The 16,871-nt window shown below is 36.0% G+C and overlaps 1 protein-coding gene across 3 annotated transcripts; it reads right to left on the bottom strand.

Annotated features, from left to right (window-relative positions):
- Positions 1–136: 136 nt before the first annotated feature.
- pou2af1 (POU class 2 homeobox associating factor 1) lies at positions 137–15,906 on the bottom strand. 3 transcript variants are annotated; one of them, XM_089121332.1, is made up of 5 exons: positions 15,730–15,906; positions 3,625–3,740; positions 1,951–1,993; positions 1,606–1,877; positions 137–1,511 (listed from the first exon to the last, which is right to left on the bottom strand). In XM_089121332.1, the coding sequence occupies exons 3-5, from the start codon at positions 1,988–1,990 to the stop codon at positions 1,191–1,193; spliced, it is 633 nt and encodes a 210-aa protein (XP_088977458.1). In that variant the 5' UTR covers positions 1,991–1,993; positions 3,625–3,740; positions 15,730–15,906; the 3' UTR covers positions 137–1,190. The 3 variants fall into 3 exon arrangements, with proteins under 3 accessions (XP_088977458.1, XP_088977457.1, XP_039526745.2); XM_089121331.1 differs by lacking the exon at positions 15,730–15,906 and adding an exon at positions 9,800–9,892; XM_039670811.2 differs by lacking the exon at positions 15,730–15,906 and adding an exon at positions 8,836–8,961.
- Positions 15,907–16,871: the final 965 nt, after the last annotated feature.

The following is a 16,871-nucleotide window of genomic DNA, read 5'->3' as shown; positions in this document are numbered from 1 at the left end:
CTCATTTACGTTGCTAGAGAGAAAAAGGACGAGCACATAATAGACCAAAATAAATCCAAAAGCTTTATATTGAAAATAACATCAAAATATTGATGACCTGCAAATTCCCAATTTTCTTAAATGTATAGTTCACTCCAAAATTAAAATTTTGTCATAATTTACTCACCCTTATGTTGTTCCAAACCTGTATGAGTTTCTTTCTTCTGTTGAAGACAAAGGAAGATATTTTGAAGAATGTTGGTTGACGATAGCCATTGACTCCCATAGTATTCTTTTTCCTACTATGGAAGGCAATGGCTGTTTGATTACCAACATTCTTCATCATATCTTTTGTGTTTAACAGAAGAAAGAAACTTGGGTAAACTCTCTCTCTAATCCCATAAACTTGATCGCTTTAAAAGCTAAGCCCAAAAAAACTTGGTGGACTTGACAACACTGCAAGGAGTCATTTGAGCAGCCTTTCCAGCATAAGCAATACACAATGCCTCTGTTGACGGTGGTTTAGTTAAAATTGCAGAATCTTACAGTTCTTTTTGGAGGCTCCTCTTGTTCGGACTTCAGTTTGCAAATGCCGGGAATATTCACCACAACAGAGCGAATTGCATCCCGTATCTCCATATCTGCGGTCGTTTTTGATTTCCCTAACCTGAAAATAAAATTTTAAACTTGCCGCTTAGCGTCTACGTCACGGCTCTCAGCCCGGCCTCTGTTGATTGGCCGGCTGTTTTCATGCCGGAGGAAAACCGAGAGATAGGTCTAGACTCAGTACAGAAGCAAACTGAAATTGAGCGGGAGTACAAAGTCTGACGTAGTCAGGCTAATGGTTACCACAGTGTCAATCATCGCAATTTCGGGAATGATCATTTAAATAAACTTCTATATTTCAATGCGGTTGTCACTCCTAAAACTTTACAGTGTGTTTGTGGCCATGAGCCAGCCAACATTATGGTGGAGACAATGTAAGCACAATATAGGCTCGATGTATGGGTATTACATGGGTTTGTTTGTGGGTTCTGTGTCAGCCCTATTTGATGTATCCCATACTTGTCATGGGTTCAGACAGAGAACCCAAGGACAAACCCATGTAGGGCTCATACTGGGGCTTATTCAGTGTAGGACTACATTGGCTCCACCATGAAATCTTGATTGGGTAAAAAGCTGCGCAAAAAGAGTGCCAATCTACAGATTTCTTAAATGTCTTCTGAAAACAGTGAGGAGTTGCAGATGTAGGGTTCTTTGTGGCTCTCATCGTCTTCCAGCAGTTTCTCAAGGGCCAGAGTGCCCTCTGGGGCCTGGGGAGGCTCCACCTGCCTAGGTTCAGGTTCTGGTGAAATCACTGGCAAGGTCAGAGGCACTGGGAAGAGCTGGGAGGCTGACAGGGCTGCTTGCACAGAGGGGGACTGCATGACGGTGCTGGAGATGGTAGATAAAGGCTGAGCCCAAGGAATGTATGTCAAGGAGGAGTCTGGGATCTCCACTGGTGGCAAGGCTGAGCTGGAGGTGCTCATGGTCTAAGAGGGAACCAGAGAAGAGACTAATCAACACCTGAAACAATAGCAGTGCCGTGAAACAATAGCAGTGACTTTGCATCAGTCTGTGGCTCACCGCAAGGTTGGTGAAGAGAGGTGTGTGCGCAAACGTCAGCATGGGGGAAGGGCCTACCACAGTGTAACTGGGACAGATCGGCTGGATATACATATCAGCGTGGGATGGGATAGTAGGGTCGTGGTGTTGGCAGTCTGGGGTAGTCCAGTGGCTCAAAGGCTGGAGAGCAGATGTGCTGGTTGTCTGGGCAATCCATCCTGTGCAAAGCCCGCCGACATCCACTAATGAATCATTGAGACCACTCTGGTTGGCTTCTACAAAGCTAGAAGTCCCTTTTAGAGAGGAATAAGAGCGTAAGAAATCTTTGCGCAATCAATGAAAAACAAAAATATTCATGTAACATACCAGCATGTGTGTATGACTGGAAAGTGTTGTTGGGAGCCATCACCTTGAAAAAATAACAGTGGAAACAAAGCATTTTAGCAATTTATATAATGCTATAATATATAAATACAGAGATGTTGCACATTTGATTATTGTGTATAGTTTATTAATGTGTCGTATTATTTGATTTTTGAAAAGACAATTCGTGGAGGGACCGGAATTGATAGAAGTGAGTCTCTTGAGTAGAAGTGAGCTCTTGGTATACGTGAGACAGTAAGTTAGATGCTCACATGTCTTTAAATTGAACTGCTTGTGTCGCTCATTAGCCAGACTACTTAAAGGCACAACATAAAGCGTAAAATGTAGTTTCTATTTTGAACACGCATTAGAAAATAGTTTATTCTGGAACCTGCTCTTACACTTTATTTTATTAAACATATATATTTTTTTTATTGTTGCTTTTGCTTTACACAGACTATTCCACCCTGAGGGTCCAATAACCGTAGCCAGGAGCTTTTTGTTTTTCTACAATCAGGACAAAAGTTTTCTCAATGAGGATTTTCCAAAACCAGAGACATTACCTTTCTTTTTTTGCTTAGTGAATATTGACATGTGAAGAAACATGGCTACAACAAACACTTAAAACACAAAAAAATCAGTATCCCTGACGTTTTCGTGTTTTTAGTTTTGAATAATCTCAAATCCCAAGCTAGAATATGAAAACATTTAAAGCAATAAACTTCTTATTTGGCAAGTAGACATCTAATAAGCAGGGAAACGTGTAGGTACTCGTCTTAAAGACATAAAGTTTACGTAACAATGAATATGACCAGCTATACACAAAAGAAAAGCAATCAAGTGGCACAATTATATTCCTTTGTAAAATGGTGTACATGTCAGGGCAAGTGTTTGCACTTAAATCCCACTTAAAGTGATGACAGGGACTTTTGTCTGAGACCTACACCTGGTAGATTGGATCAAGGCATTTACTGCTGTGGCCCCCAGCCCAATAATGTTAAAGCTGCTTAAAAACCCATGCAATGGCAGAGAGTACGTAGAGGGGTTGGCTTACTGATAACCTAGCTAACCTAAAAATAACAGACAAAGATAAGCACATTTCTAGCTCTCGTGCGTGGTTTCGCTTAGCACTGTGGGAGCAATTACTGACACACGTTGGAAGCTTCAGCTTGGAGAACATTTATAAACGATCGAGGTGGCATTGCAAGTCGAAGAGGCTTCACAAGAAGTTTGCTAATTTTTATCATTTAATGGCTGCAGAATGTGTGTTTGTTGTGTTGTTAGGTACAATTTTAAGGTTGGTAGGCAAGCCTTTTGGCAGATCCACAAATGGATTTGCATAGGCCCTATGCCCAACCCCTCGGGGTATGTGGGGTAATAGTTTAACTGTCACGGAAAAACACCTGGATTATATAAGGACAAAATCCCCTTTGAGTTTGGAGAGCCTGCCTTCTTGCAACTCAGTGATACCTTGTAAAATTCAAGCTGACATTGATTTTGCAATATTTCACAATCCTTCTCAATCCCCAATCTTATCTAAAGAATAATTTTCAATCCTCTGGGGCCCATTATTCAGCCAATTATCAAAGTGCTAATACCTGATTATGGGATTTGAATGGCATTATAGTAAAAAGCATGTGTCCTATTGTGTGTGCACACGTGGGCTGTAGTTCCTACTGTGCTGGGGGGTTTCGTTCTGGCAGCATTTCCTCTTTTTCTCCGCAGCAACTCCTTTACAGGGTCTTTGACCCTCACTCCCTGGTACGGCTTGGATGAGGGCACCTCTGACAGTGCTGTATCAAAAAACACACCATGAACATGCTTGAAAGAAATGAGCATCCTGATGAGTGAACAAAAAATTGCACTGTTACTACTCCTATTGCACTATAAAAACTTTGTAGACATGTAGGGATTTCTTATTCATGCCAAGTCAAACAAGGTGGGGCAGAAAGTGTTGAAAGTTTCAGTCACTCAACAGATACCTCTTTTATTTGGACCTTTCGTCTTTTTTGTTTTGTGTAATCGGACGTACAAAGCTACTGTAAGACAGTAATCACTCAAACTCTTGCTTTCTTGTTCAATTTCAGTCATTAGTGAAGAGTGTGGATCTTGTAAGTCTGAGTGACTCTGGAATCTGCTTATTTGCAGAAATAATTATATAAATCCCACTTCCTAATCTATTCAAATAAAGCAGCCAGTCAGATACAACTACGTTACAGGGCTGTTTTTCATTAAAAAAAAAAAAAAAAAAAATTCTCTTGTGCCCTCGTGTGCCTCAGCTAATTTCATGAGAACTGCACTGGCAGCTCCACTATTGACGTGTTGAAACCCTGGAGCAAATTCTTACACTTGTCTCTCCTTGTTGGGAAACTCCATGTGAACCTTTTTTAGGGAAGTATCACGAGTATCACTGGTTTTTGGATGGCTATATTATTCATTGTTGGAACGTGAACACCAAACATCAGTTCCAACCCCTCCATTCAGATATTTACAAGTATGTGTGATAATAGGGTGGAGGCATTATGGAAGGCTGAACATTTTACAGTTCATAACTGCATATATAATTTTCTTTTATAATGTTAATATATTAACTTACTGGAACTAAATCTGCTTTGAACTTTAAAATATGCCGATGGCCATGTCATTAAGCAGGTGGAAAATTAGAAGGTCATTAAAAACTAGCTTATCCATCAACTGAACACGTTTGTTTTCACACAAAACACTAAAATAAAGCTAAATAACTGAATTAATAATACATAAATGTAAAATGTAACATGTACAGCATTCAGAGTTTTTGAAAGAAAGCTTACCAGGGCTTACTTATCAGCATTTAAAATACAGTAGAAGAAGTAAAATTGTGGAATATGCTTATAATTTAAAATAACCGTTTTCTATGTTAATGTATTTTAAAATGTAATTTATTCCTGTAATGGTAAAGCTGAATTTTCAGCATTACTGCAGTCTTCAGTGTCACATGATCCTTCAGAAATCATTCTAATATGCCGCTTTTCTGCTCAAGAAACATTTCAATGCTGCTGCTTAATATTTTTGTGGATACTGTGATACTTTCTGGATTCCTTGATGAATAGAAAGTTCAAAAGAACAGCACCTCTTTGAAATAGAAAACTTTTGGAACATTTGGAATTTACTGTCACTTTTGATCAAATTAATGTGTCCTTGCTGAAAAAATTAACTATTCAATTATTCTTACCGCCCCCAAACTTTTGAACATTACTGTATATAAAAACAAAAATAAACTTAAATTTACTATACATTATTATTAATTATTAATTTCATATTTTTCATCACAAATTAAAATTTGGCTTTAAAAGATTTTTTAAAGAGAGTCAGCATGGAGAGTAAAAGATGAATTACTCTCTCTCTCAAATGTATTGCATTACTTCTTACTAGGGCTGTGAAATGATTAATCACATCCAAAAATAAAAGTTTGTGTTTACTTAATATATGTGGGTGTACTGTGTATAATTATTTTATATAAATACACACACATGCTTGTATATATTTAAGAAATATTTTCATATAGGCCTATATACTGTATATAGATTTATATATAATTTATATTATTTATAAATATAAATATTTTATATATAAATAATATTTTTTTCTTAAATATACATGCATGTGTATATATATATATATATATATATATATATGTATACACAAAATAATTATACACCGTGCACCCACATATATTACGTAAACACAAACTTTTATTTTGGATGCGATTAATCATGATTAATCAGTTGACAGCCCTACTTCTTACATATAACTTAAACAATATAAGGATATAAATCAAACTGCACTTTTAATTCTTCCAAATGAATAATATAAAAATTGTATATATTTGTGAATTTACCAAAGTATTTAAAGGGAGAATGTTACATTCAAAACATCCATTTTAACATTAGACATTAAATTTTTATGTTAAATCCACTATTTATTAGATTTATTTATTAGAATTGTTATATAGCCATACCATATTTAATGCAATTACATCAGAAGTAACCAATTAAATTACAGAAAAATTAAGAGTAATAAATCAATTACCAAGTAAATCAATTACAGTAATTATTTACTCAGTAATGCAGTTATGCATAACTCCCAACACTGAGCTCATCTCAAAATGTCCATGAAGAACCCTATAGGGTTCTTAACTCAATGAAAATAAAAATGCCAAAATGCCTCTATAAATGTCTTAAATGACTGCATAATGTTCAACAGATTATTTGACGATTTTATATATAGTGATAGTATAGTATGTTCATGAGCTGTTTTATTCATAAAATATAATTAAAAATAAGAATGAATTCAAGCTAAATTAGCTAATTAAAACGAAATCCATAATGTTCCCATGATGGCAACCCCTAATATGTGAACCCTTAAGGATCTATGTGCCTTTTCTTCTAAGAGTGCATAAAGTGATTGATTCTAAAAGTACATCTTGCTTTTTACATGAACAGGCAGGTTCTTTGCATGGCATGATAAGTTGAGTTGTGTGAATACACAGATGCAGCTGCTGGCTAACAGTGAATGCTAAAGAAAGGTGCATGCAGTGCACACTGTGTACTTAAGGAGGTGTGATTGTTTGGTGGTATTTGATTGCCTAACTGTGCTCATACCAAAAAAAAGAAGAAGAATCCTTGATGCAGCTTCAGACGTTTCATTCATGCACCCCGGGACAACATTTAGTATAATTTAATCAATGAATTAATGCATCACTCAAGTCAACATCTGTGACTCATGATTCAATCATTTGTCAAACACGATTCTTTAATGTGAAAATCTGATCGCTTATTTGCTAAACACAGTTTGTGTATAAGTCACTCTCCACACCCCATTTTCACACAACTGTTACTTCTTAAGGCTAAAGTCTCAATGTTTAATCACCAAATAATGCATCAGTAATGTACCTGTTCTGTGCCATTCATCATAGATTCGCAACACACATTGGTCTCTGTTAGAACAGGCCGACAACGAACCACCTGTAATAACCTTGACAAAACAACCGTCAGGTCTTTTTTCTGTAATAAATGTCTGACATATTGTCATTCTGCAAACAATAAAAAAAAAAATCCTTTCAGTACGTCACTGCACTAACATAGAATAGACATTGTTTGGGATTTAATATGCATTTCCAAGAGAAATTAATTCGGTCTTTTTAACATTCACAGACACAGTCCGAATATTTAGCAATGAAAGCAAAGAGGCCGCTACAGTTGTGCAATACAAGCACAGCAGGATTTAAAAAGTTGAAAAAAGAGGAAGCTATTGTATGCAGCTGTGAAGTCTTTTCTTCCAGAGGGAGGGCAATTGAAGAGTTTTACATATCACGATGAAGCCACTCCACAGTAATGGTGCACACGTTTCCAAAGAGGTCAGTAATAAATCATCGGGAAAAACTTACAGGCAATAAACATGACGATGACCTCCTATCTGCTGTCCCCTCGTAATTTAAAGATTTATGTGGAAGGAACCCCCACTTGTGAATTCTTGCGAATAAAATGATTTGCTGCTGTTCAATACACATTTAATAGATAAGATCTCGGAGACACACGAGTGCACGTGCAATTAAAAATGGAAATTAAAAAACGAATCCCCCTAATCTCCCCTCAAAATTCTTTTAAGTCCATCCATCTGTTATTTTTGCATCAACCGAGATACTATACTTTGAAAATTTAACATTTTAATTTTAGTTAAAGTTTTAGTGATTTTGTTGTAAGTTTTGGTCATTTCTATTTTTTTTTTAAATATGTATTTTATAGTTTCTATTGAGTTTCAGTTTTTATTTCAGTAGTAACTTTAGAACTTCAAACTCAGCTAAATTAATATGAGAAATATTAAGTGGAATTAAATATAGCCTGTATATTTTTAACATATTTATTTCACGTACAGCTACATTTACATAACATTTATTTGACGCTTTTATCCAAAGCACCTTACAATTGCTATATGTCAGAGTTTGCATGCCTCTGGAGCAACTAAGTGTCTTGCTCAGGGACATATTCGTGTCTCATCACAGTGGACCCGGGTCTCTCACACCAAAGGCATGTGTCGTATCCCCTGCGCCATCACCACACATTTCAGTTAATGTTGATTTTATTGTTAACTAACCCTAAAATAACCCTGATTTCTGATGCTTTAACTGTCTGTTTCAGTATAGATGTGTTTTTTAGAAATATGGCTGGTATATATCCAAGTAAATCTTTTCTTTTTTTTAGTTAATTTGACCTCAAATCAATAAAATGGCAACACTAGAAGTATCTTGAGCTCGTACAGCACCAGTCTGAGAACTTTGATAATGCATTGCATTTATTATGTTTTATATCCCCTCAAAAAAAATGAACTCTTTTGGACTTTCATGGAGGACAAAAGAGAAAAATTTGAAGAGTGAAATGTTGCTTACAAAAATTCCTCATAAGATTTTAAGAAAAATCACAATCCATCAATGTGATACTTAAAATTTAAGTATATCAGTCAATATGTTAAAATGACCCCAAAATTACATTTAGAGTTTCTGTCAAACTGCCAAAGAACAGGCCAGTGTTAAATTATCACTGCCAGTGTTAACATAATCCGTGTGGATGATGAAAAGGCAAATACTGAGATATTAATTAATCACACCACTCTTCAGAACAGATAATATGCCAAAACAGCAACGATCAATTGGTTTCCATCTGTAAAATGTAATGAGATTAGATTTTGCGTCCGAATTTAATTGAAAAAAAAAAGAGATTATTTTCTTGATGATTCAGGCTTTTGCAGTGTATTTAATTTTCATAAGTAAATAATGGTACATTTGCATACTGCAACATAATGCATGTGAAATGTGCAAATCAAATTGTATTGATATTCATAAATTGTACTTACATTTTCCCATGTGCAGACTCTGATATGTAACAATCTAAACTCTTATGATATAAAAAAATTATTACTTCCTGAGATCATCTCATAATTGTACAGCGGTCGCTTGAGTGGGCTGCCTTTAGCAACTGCATTCAAGTGATGTCACCACCACAAAGGGAAGCCGCTATCCTCATTAATTCAGTTTACCAGAATTTAAAGTTTCAGCACAAATTCTATGTCCATAACTGCTCTAGAACGAAAGCAGAGAGGGTTTTGGTAAACTGGTGAATTCCCCTTTTGTCTTTATCTCATGTGTGTTCCATCTGTGCAATCTGTTTTCTTAATGATGATCAGGAACAAAATTTACCAAAACTCTTAAAATTCACTAATTATTATTAATAATATTATTTTAAATCCATCCAATCCAAGTATTTTTCACATTTATTTTCTTTTATTTCACCGATGTCTCTAGATTCCAATTATTTTGAAGATTACATTATATGCTCTATTGATAAATATGCCTTATTTTTGATGAATTTATATAACATGCATGATCTATATTAACTTTACTGATCTTTCTGGGTGAAGAGTCCAAAATTAGGCTGCTGAGAATTGATGTACGCCATCTGAAACTGTCACGCTAGTCAATTTATTAGTGTTAAAGGAAACACCTGCACACACTTTGAGCTTCATTGACCACTCAAGCCATGAAACTCATCATGTTCCTTTTCTCAGCTCAGTTCTTTCTATAATTACACAAACAATCATACATCTCAGCAACAAAAACAAGGAACAGCTTTTTATAACAAAATACATCTGCTTGGAATGTACTAAAATGTAATCACTTTAAAAAGCACAGTTAGAGCAGTTAGACAGTTAAAGGATTTCTTAAGGCCTTTTTAAAGTTCTCAGCTCCTCAATATTTGAAGCAGCCTCTGGAAAAGGCTCATCAGTGAGGAAAACAGTCAAAAAGCAAAAAAATACTTACTTCACCCCTGTGTGAGAAGACAGATCTTCCTTCTAAATGAGAAACTAAGTGTAAATGAGATACAACACAGTGGCAACGGTGAATGCATGAGAGCATTCTCTAATGCAAACTACAGTGTGGGCTCAATGCAAAAGAAGCAATTTTCTATAGGCCTCAGTGGACAAGTTTTATATTTTTACGAACTCAACCTAGAGTCAATGAGGTCTGTCAGTTGAGGAAATAAGGTCTTGACCTTTAGAACTGTTGTCTGAACCTTTACAAACGTGTCTTTGCAGACGCTGTGTAATGTTAAAAATCACATATATATGCCAGTTTATTTTTGAAAGTTGTGACTAAAGAAAAGAGGAAGCGATGAAACCAGTACAGCTTTGCTTCAGGCAACTTGAACATCCTAGTTTACAAGTTCAGTTTAGGTTTTAGGTTCAGCTCCAATAAAGACGTGTCAAGCGTAACGGTGAAGGATGAAAAGAAAGAGGCTTATCCTCGCTCATCTTACACCTGGAGCATCGCTGGAAAGCGGTAACAAGACGAGGGCAGGGGTCACTGTCATACACAACATGCTGCTTTTTGAGGGCAAATACCAGGGTCGGGAGTAACGGCCTCTGCCAAAGATGGAGTGGCCATTCATATTAGTGATCTATAGGCTGACAATGCTATGAATATATTATATCATTTTGAAAAGTAATTATACTGTACAAAGTAAGATTGTGCAAGAAAAAATGTAATTCATCTTTTATAGTGATGTTCAAAAATATGTAGGGGAGCGCAGGGCACATTTTTGGTTTTGGTTTTTGCAATAAATAAATAAAAAAATAATAATAAAATAAAATCATCAAATATTGTAATTGCTATTGATTTATATTTGTGTGTTGCAGCTGCATGCAAAATTATTATGATTAATAATACAAACAAGCTCAAAATCAAATTTTAAACGGGTTATTGCATGAAAAACAGGCTTTTTAATAAATTTAAAAGAACAAGTGATCAATGCATAGCTAAAATGAAGAAAAAAAACATTCTTTGAGATTTAAATTCAAACAGTGCTTATATGACAAAATGAATATATAAATAAATAAATACTCAAACTTGAAAAGTTGTGTGGCTCCCTGTTTTCATTTCATTATAATTGTTTGGCCGCTTATTGTAACACTGTCCTATACAACTAACCCCGCTGTGTAAAAAAATATTTTAAGTGCTAACAGTTGCTAGGAGTTGATGATGTTTTTCAAAATGGTGCTATGTTTTTTGCCAATGATACAGTGATTAAGGCAAAATAAAGTTCGATTTGGTGATGTACCCGACTCAGGGACCGAAAATAACGTATGATGACTTGCATGGTGTCAGAACACTCTCTGTCCAGTATCTTAAACTTAGGCCTACCACAAATCGGCGGTGTTCTGGCAGCGAGAGAAAAGAGCGGAAACACAACCTGTCCCTGACTATGTAAAAGGTCCGTGTTACATTTAACCCCGCGTTAGGTTGTCCCCCGCGCTCCCCTATGTTTTATTATCACCAAACCTTTTGGCACATAGAGATGGGCATGAAAGTATAAAACAAAATAGAACATTTTTCAGTTGAATATATCAAAATGTAGATACTCTGTAATAACAACTTTGCTGTGCAGAAATATTAATACAAATATGTTGTATTACATGTGAAATTGGCCATTCAGTGAAGTATCACTATTAGACTAAAATCTATCTGGACCTATTCTGAATGCAAAGAACATTTTGGTCATCTATGCACCATTTCTATTTCTAACAAGGTTACTTTAACACTAAATAATTTATAAATCACGAGGTTACTGGAACACTACTAAATAAATCACATGGTTACTGGCACACTAAATAAATCACATGTATCCTAAAACTGTGGGAACCTTTCCTGTAATCTAGAAAGGAGTACGGTTGGGCAATAAGACTAAGTCTTATTCAAATTTTAGATAGGCCAACCATTTTTCACTAATCTCAACCAGACCCTTTCAAAAAACTATGCTTTAAGTTCCTTATGTGTACTGAATTGGTCCACTTTTTAGTGTACAAATGTATACTTTTTGTATACTTTAAGTGTAACAGTAGCCAACGTGGAGTACACATCTAGTTTACAATTAAGTTGTTTGTTAGAACTGCAACGATAGCCTACTTCAAGTAAATTTATAGGTATACTGATAGTTTTCTAATCTACGGTACAGAGTCCTGCACATCATGATATGCAGGAAAAAAATAGTAGGCTAAATAGTGCGCACAACTTACTACTTGTAGGAGGACCACGAGTGCTTAGGGTGCCATTTGGGACAGGGCTTATCACTTGTTTCTGCTTATTCTTCACCTGTGTTTTGATTGTCTTTATAACATAAAGTGTGCATCGATGGCACATATCGACCGCAAAGGGGGTACTCGGGAGCACCCCCCTGAAACCTAAATTGACATATGGAACACTCTACAGTCTTGGGTCAATTGCAAGCCCAGTAGACTGCAAGTGAACGTGAAGTATACCATTCAGGAAAGGGACAAATCGGCATTACGTCACAAAGGTGTGTGGACTCGGAGGAAGAGAGCGAGGTGTTAGGGACAGGGCCTTAGTAGTGTTCACCACAAGTAATAGGCTGCAGAGTAACCTGGTCAGAATTAAGTAGCTAGAAATGGCACAACCTTAAACAGTCTTTTTGAAAAACAATTATTTAGAATTTATGTATGTATGGATGGATGGATGGATGGATGGATAGATAGATAGACTTTAGAAGAATTGTATAAAACAATAATGAATTTTAACATCAAAATATAATGTCTAATGTTTTTTTAAATTTATGTTTTTAATGTAAACTTCTCCCTTTAAATACTTTGGTCCGTTCAAGAATAGTTTAGGCAATTTTATAGTATTTATTTGAAAGAATTAAAAGAGCAGATTCGTTTCTATCCTTATTGTTCGAGGTTGGTGGGATTTAGATCGTATTAGAGTCAGTAGTACAGTAATCTAATTATAGCTAGTAAAAAAATTACTTTTTAGAGTAACTTACTCAACACTATATATCTAACATAATATGCTGATTTAGTACTCAAGAATCATTTCTTATTATTATCAATGTAGAAAACAGTTGTGCTGCTTAATATTTTTGTGGAAACATTACGGGATTCTTTGGTAAATAGAGTTAATAAATAATTGTTGATAAGTTGATTCGACATATAAATACCTTTGCTGTCACTTTTGATAACTTTTGATGTTATTCTTTTCTGAATAAAATATATTTTTAAATGTCATCGGCCAACTAATCAAGCTTTGCATGATGATAGAAGCAAGATCTTTTCTTACTATTCAATGTGTCCAACTAGTTTGTGGTTTTGATAGGCTACAGAATACTGTAAATGAATCAATAATATATCAATTCCATCCCCTTTAAAGAAAAAAAGACATTCACAAAACAAACAGCATTTTTTGCTTAAAAAAGTGAGTTTTTGGTTTTGCCTGCAGGCTAGAATGAAACCTTAGTGCATGTGCCAGGCGAGGCTACAGCCTGTGTGTACATGCCACTTCTCAGAGTGCCAGAGCATGCAAGGGCCTGCTGAACAAACAAACCAACGCAACTCTGTCAACAAACGTAACAGATACATTAAGGAACAGACACCAAACATGGCCCTTGTCTCACGTGCGCTCTCCTTGCACGCCCCTGCCTCACATGCTCTGTCCCATGGTGGACACGGGCAGGGGACCCAAAACTAATCCCCAAAGATTGACAAATGCATCTTATGTGTACTGAACTCAACTGAACTCAAGTATGGACATGACCTGTCATGAAAAAAAAAAAAAAATCGAGCCATTGATTAAGTCTCATATGGTGTATATTGCAGAACAAAGGGGCATGTTGTTGCACATGCTCGGGCTGCAGTAAAAGCTACATCTAAATAGAAAAGTAACAAAAGCATAATACACAATACAACAATAGCCAAAAGTCTTTTATGACAAGACAAAAGGTCAAAGGATTCATTTGCAGCCACAAAGCCACACTGTAGATTCACTAGTGTAATGAGGGCTGGTTGGGAGGGATGGGTTAAGAGAGACTGAATGAGTGAGAACAACTGAACAAAAGGATGAAGACAGGAGCAGAGTGCAGTGCCTGAGGCGGCAGGACCAAATTCCTGTTGTCTTAAATGAATGAGATGATAAGCTTCCCTTACATACACCGGCAAGAACTTTGCAGGGAAATGCCAATATCAAGTTCTTGTTAAAAGCAAAGACATAACAATTCAGTATGGTAAATATGGCATTGACGGGTCTAATTAACTGCCAATTCTGAAAAGCTGACTTTGCTGTGAACAGGACTTACTCAATATTATGGTTGGGCAGGGTTTTTTTTTTCTAACCACATTTGGTTTCAACTTGCCATGGTAAAACACCTCAAGCTGTTATAAAAACTGTTTGTGTTTAAATGCTGATAATAAAATTCCTTACGATATTTGAACTGTTTTCATACCTTCTTGCATTTAAATGGGAAATTTAGCATTAACAAATAGCACGCATTATATGTCATCGTATTACATTTTTCTTCACTTCCTCATTGTTTCAAACTTTTGGAAAAACATCTCAGAACTGGTTTAACATCAATGACCTCTGTGTCCTCAGTGAACTTTATACAAGTTAATCATCTTTTTATCGCAAATGGGACATTGGCAATCATTGGTAGACGTTCATCTTCATTTTTGTGTCTCTGAACTGATCATGGTAAATTATTGCTCTTGGGTCATTTGTACAACAGCTCTACACTAATGGCACGCGATGCGTTCACAAAAATAAGTCGAGGCAGACACTGAACTTGATGGCTTTTGAACGTTTTGGCATTTAGTTGTCTTATTAAAGTCAAGAGTAAAAAAAAGATAGAAAATGACTAATTACATGCATCCACATATTTACAAGGGTGAACATCAACTATATTAAAACGTTTTTTTTTTAATTATTTATCAATCATTGTATTTGAAGGTTAGATTAAAATACCATTTTACTATTAATTCCTTTTGTTCTAATTTAAAGGTACACTATGTAACTTTTTTGTTCAAAATTAAAGCTGCAGTCGGTAGTTTTTCCTCTTTGTCGCCATCTCTGTTCGAATTCTGCAATTGCAGTCATTCGCGTAATTATCAACTTTACGTGAGTTGGACTTCGACACCCTCGACACAGTTCAGCGTGGATGAACACAATATTTGAGGAGACTGTGAGGCTGTCAGTCACTGCCGGTGTCGATACTGGCATTCAGCATTCAATTATTATTTTTGGAAGTACGACCAACATAATGGCCCTATTTTAACGATCTGAAATGCAAGTAGCAAGCGCAAAGCGCAAGTAACGGCGGGATAAATGACTCTTGCGCTGGGCGCAAGTTTAAAAGGGGTTGGTCTGAAGTAGCATCATTATTCATAGGTTTGGTTTGGGCGTAACGGAAACAAACCAATAAGAGAGTCATATCACATTCCCTTTTAGAGCATGATGAAAGAGATGTCCCTTTCCTAGTTTAGAGATGTTCATTTCCTAGTTTACTGACGTGCGTCTGTGGAGAAAAAAAGGAGGAAAGGGAATGATGAATGCTTCACTGTATAAAGTCATTTGCGCCGGGTGCAAGATAGGGCAAGATAAACTGTCAGGTGGTTGGTTTTGACATTGGCTGTCATGAAGCCATTATAACTTTTTAATGACAAATTCAATTAGTACCACTGTTGTTGAGGTCACGAAAAATATTCATGACACAGTTATAATGGCCTCATGACAGCCAATGACAAAGCCAACCACATGACAGTTTAAATTCATTTTATGTCAAGTTGTCATGACAAAGACACTGTTCAGGTTATGATGTTATGGTTTATGTCAAGATGTCATACTCATAACAAAGTAAAGTGTTATCTAACAAAATTTTAATAACGTGTTAAAACATCATCATCTCTTACCCTGATTCACTAAGCCCAGGCGGGATGGTTCCTCTGCAAATTGTGTACAGTCATTCGCCCTTGTTTGTCTCTCTCGTCATATCCGTAAATAGAGAAAAATTGCTCCGCCTTGTATCTGAGGGAGTGTCTGATCTTTGAGTGATGATCTGATCTTTGCAGTATATTAACGCAGTCTTGAAATGGCAACATTTCTTCCATCTATCAGTGTCCTTTTCTGTGTATTTTTAAACCTCAACTAAACCAGTAATTTAAATCAAGGATTAGCCTAATTGTTATAAATACTTTAGATATATAACACTGTGATTAAGCATTAACCCAATAAACGTACTGAACAGCTATAATCATTTCAGAAAATATATAAACTGCAGTCTCTGTTTTAATGGGCCTAAACGGTGACACACTTCCTCTTTTGTGAAAAAACAGATAATGGTTTCTTGCCTGGGAGTTTTTTAAAACCTTATCTTAGTTAAACACTTGCTTTGCGTAAAAGGATGGGTCCAGTTCTTCCAAGGAAAATGTTCCTGGAATTCTCCCCTTTAAAAAACTAAACACCAGGATGATAAATCATACATCATTAGGCTAATGTCTATTGAAAAGCACACTGAATACTCCAGAGTGGTCAAACGATTTCTCAGTTTGCGGCCCTCCTTCCCAATCCTGATTATGTGGTAAAAGAGTTGAACAAGTTCGTACATCTTTGAATAGCAGTTTGTCAAATTAAGGTCAAGTTAACACAGAATTTTCTGATTTATACTGCAGCAAGTGTGGGCTTGTGCTAACAATGTATACAAGATTAGGTGACAAGATAAATTGTAGCTCCAACGTTATTGTCCGTGGATCTATACAGTATGCTGTCACGAATGTGTGATTCAGATCATCGATACGCATCCATGCTGTTCAACCAACTTTCTCAGTTCTAAACTCAAATAGTTCTAGGGAATTGTTTATGATAAAAAGAAGTAGAAAAAGACCACCTGGCCTGCATCATTATCCATTACCAGAGCTTGAATCAGGTGTTACTTGATATGCTAGTGCACAAAATAGATGTGAGATTAGGTTCACTTTATAATGATTGAAAACAAAGAACAAAGCCCCATTTAATTCCACATTGAATTGTAGACGTGAAGATGTGTCCCCGTGTT

This window comes from Pimephales promelas, chromosome 16 (assembly GCF_988280905.1).
Source record: "Pimephales promelas chromosome 16, fPimPro1.hap1.1, whole genome shotgun sequence".
Taxonomy (NCBI): Eukaryota; Metazoa; Chordata; class Actinopteri; order Cypriniformes; family Leuciscidae; genus Pimephales; species Pimephales promelas.
The sequence above is the reverse complement of the archived record's forward strand: the minus strand, read 5'-3'. Positions and strand labels throughout refer to the sequence as shown.

What these genes read in the sequence shown, in the direction of transcription:
- pou2af1 (XM_039670811.2), bottom strand. An exon ending in GAACGAAACCCCCCAGCACA is followed by an intron (nt 1,994 to 3,624) that starts GTAGGAACTACA and finishes TATTTTTTCAAG; the next exon opens with GTGATGGCTCCCAACAACAC. An exon ending in CCAGTCATACACACATGCTG is followed by an intron (nt 1,878 to 1,950) that starts GTATGTTACATG and finishes CCTCTCTAAAAG; the next exon opens with GGACTTCTAGCTTTGTAGAA.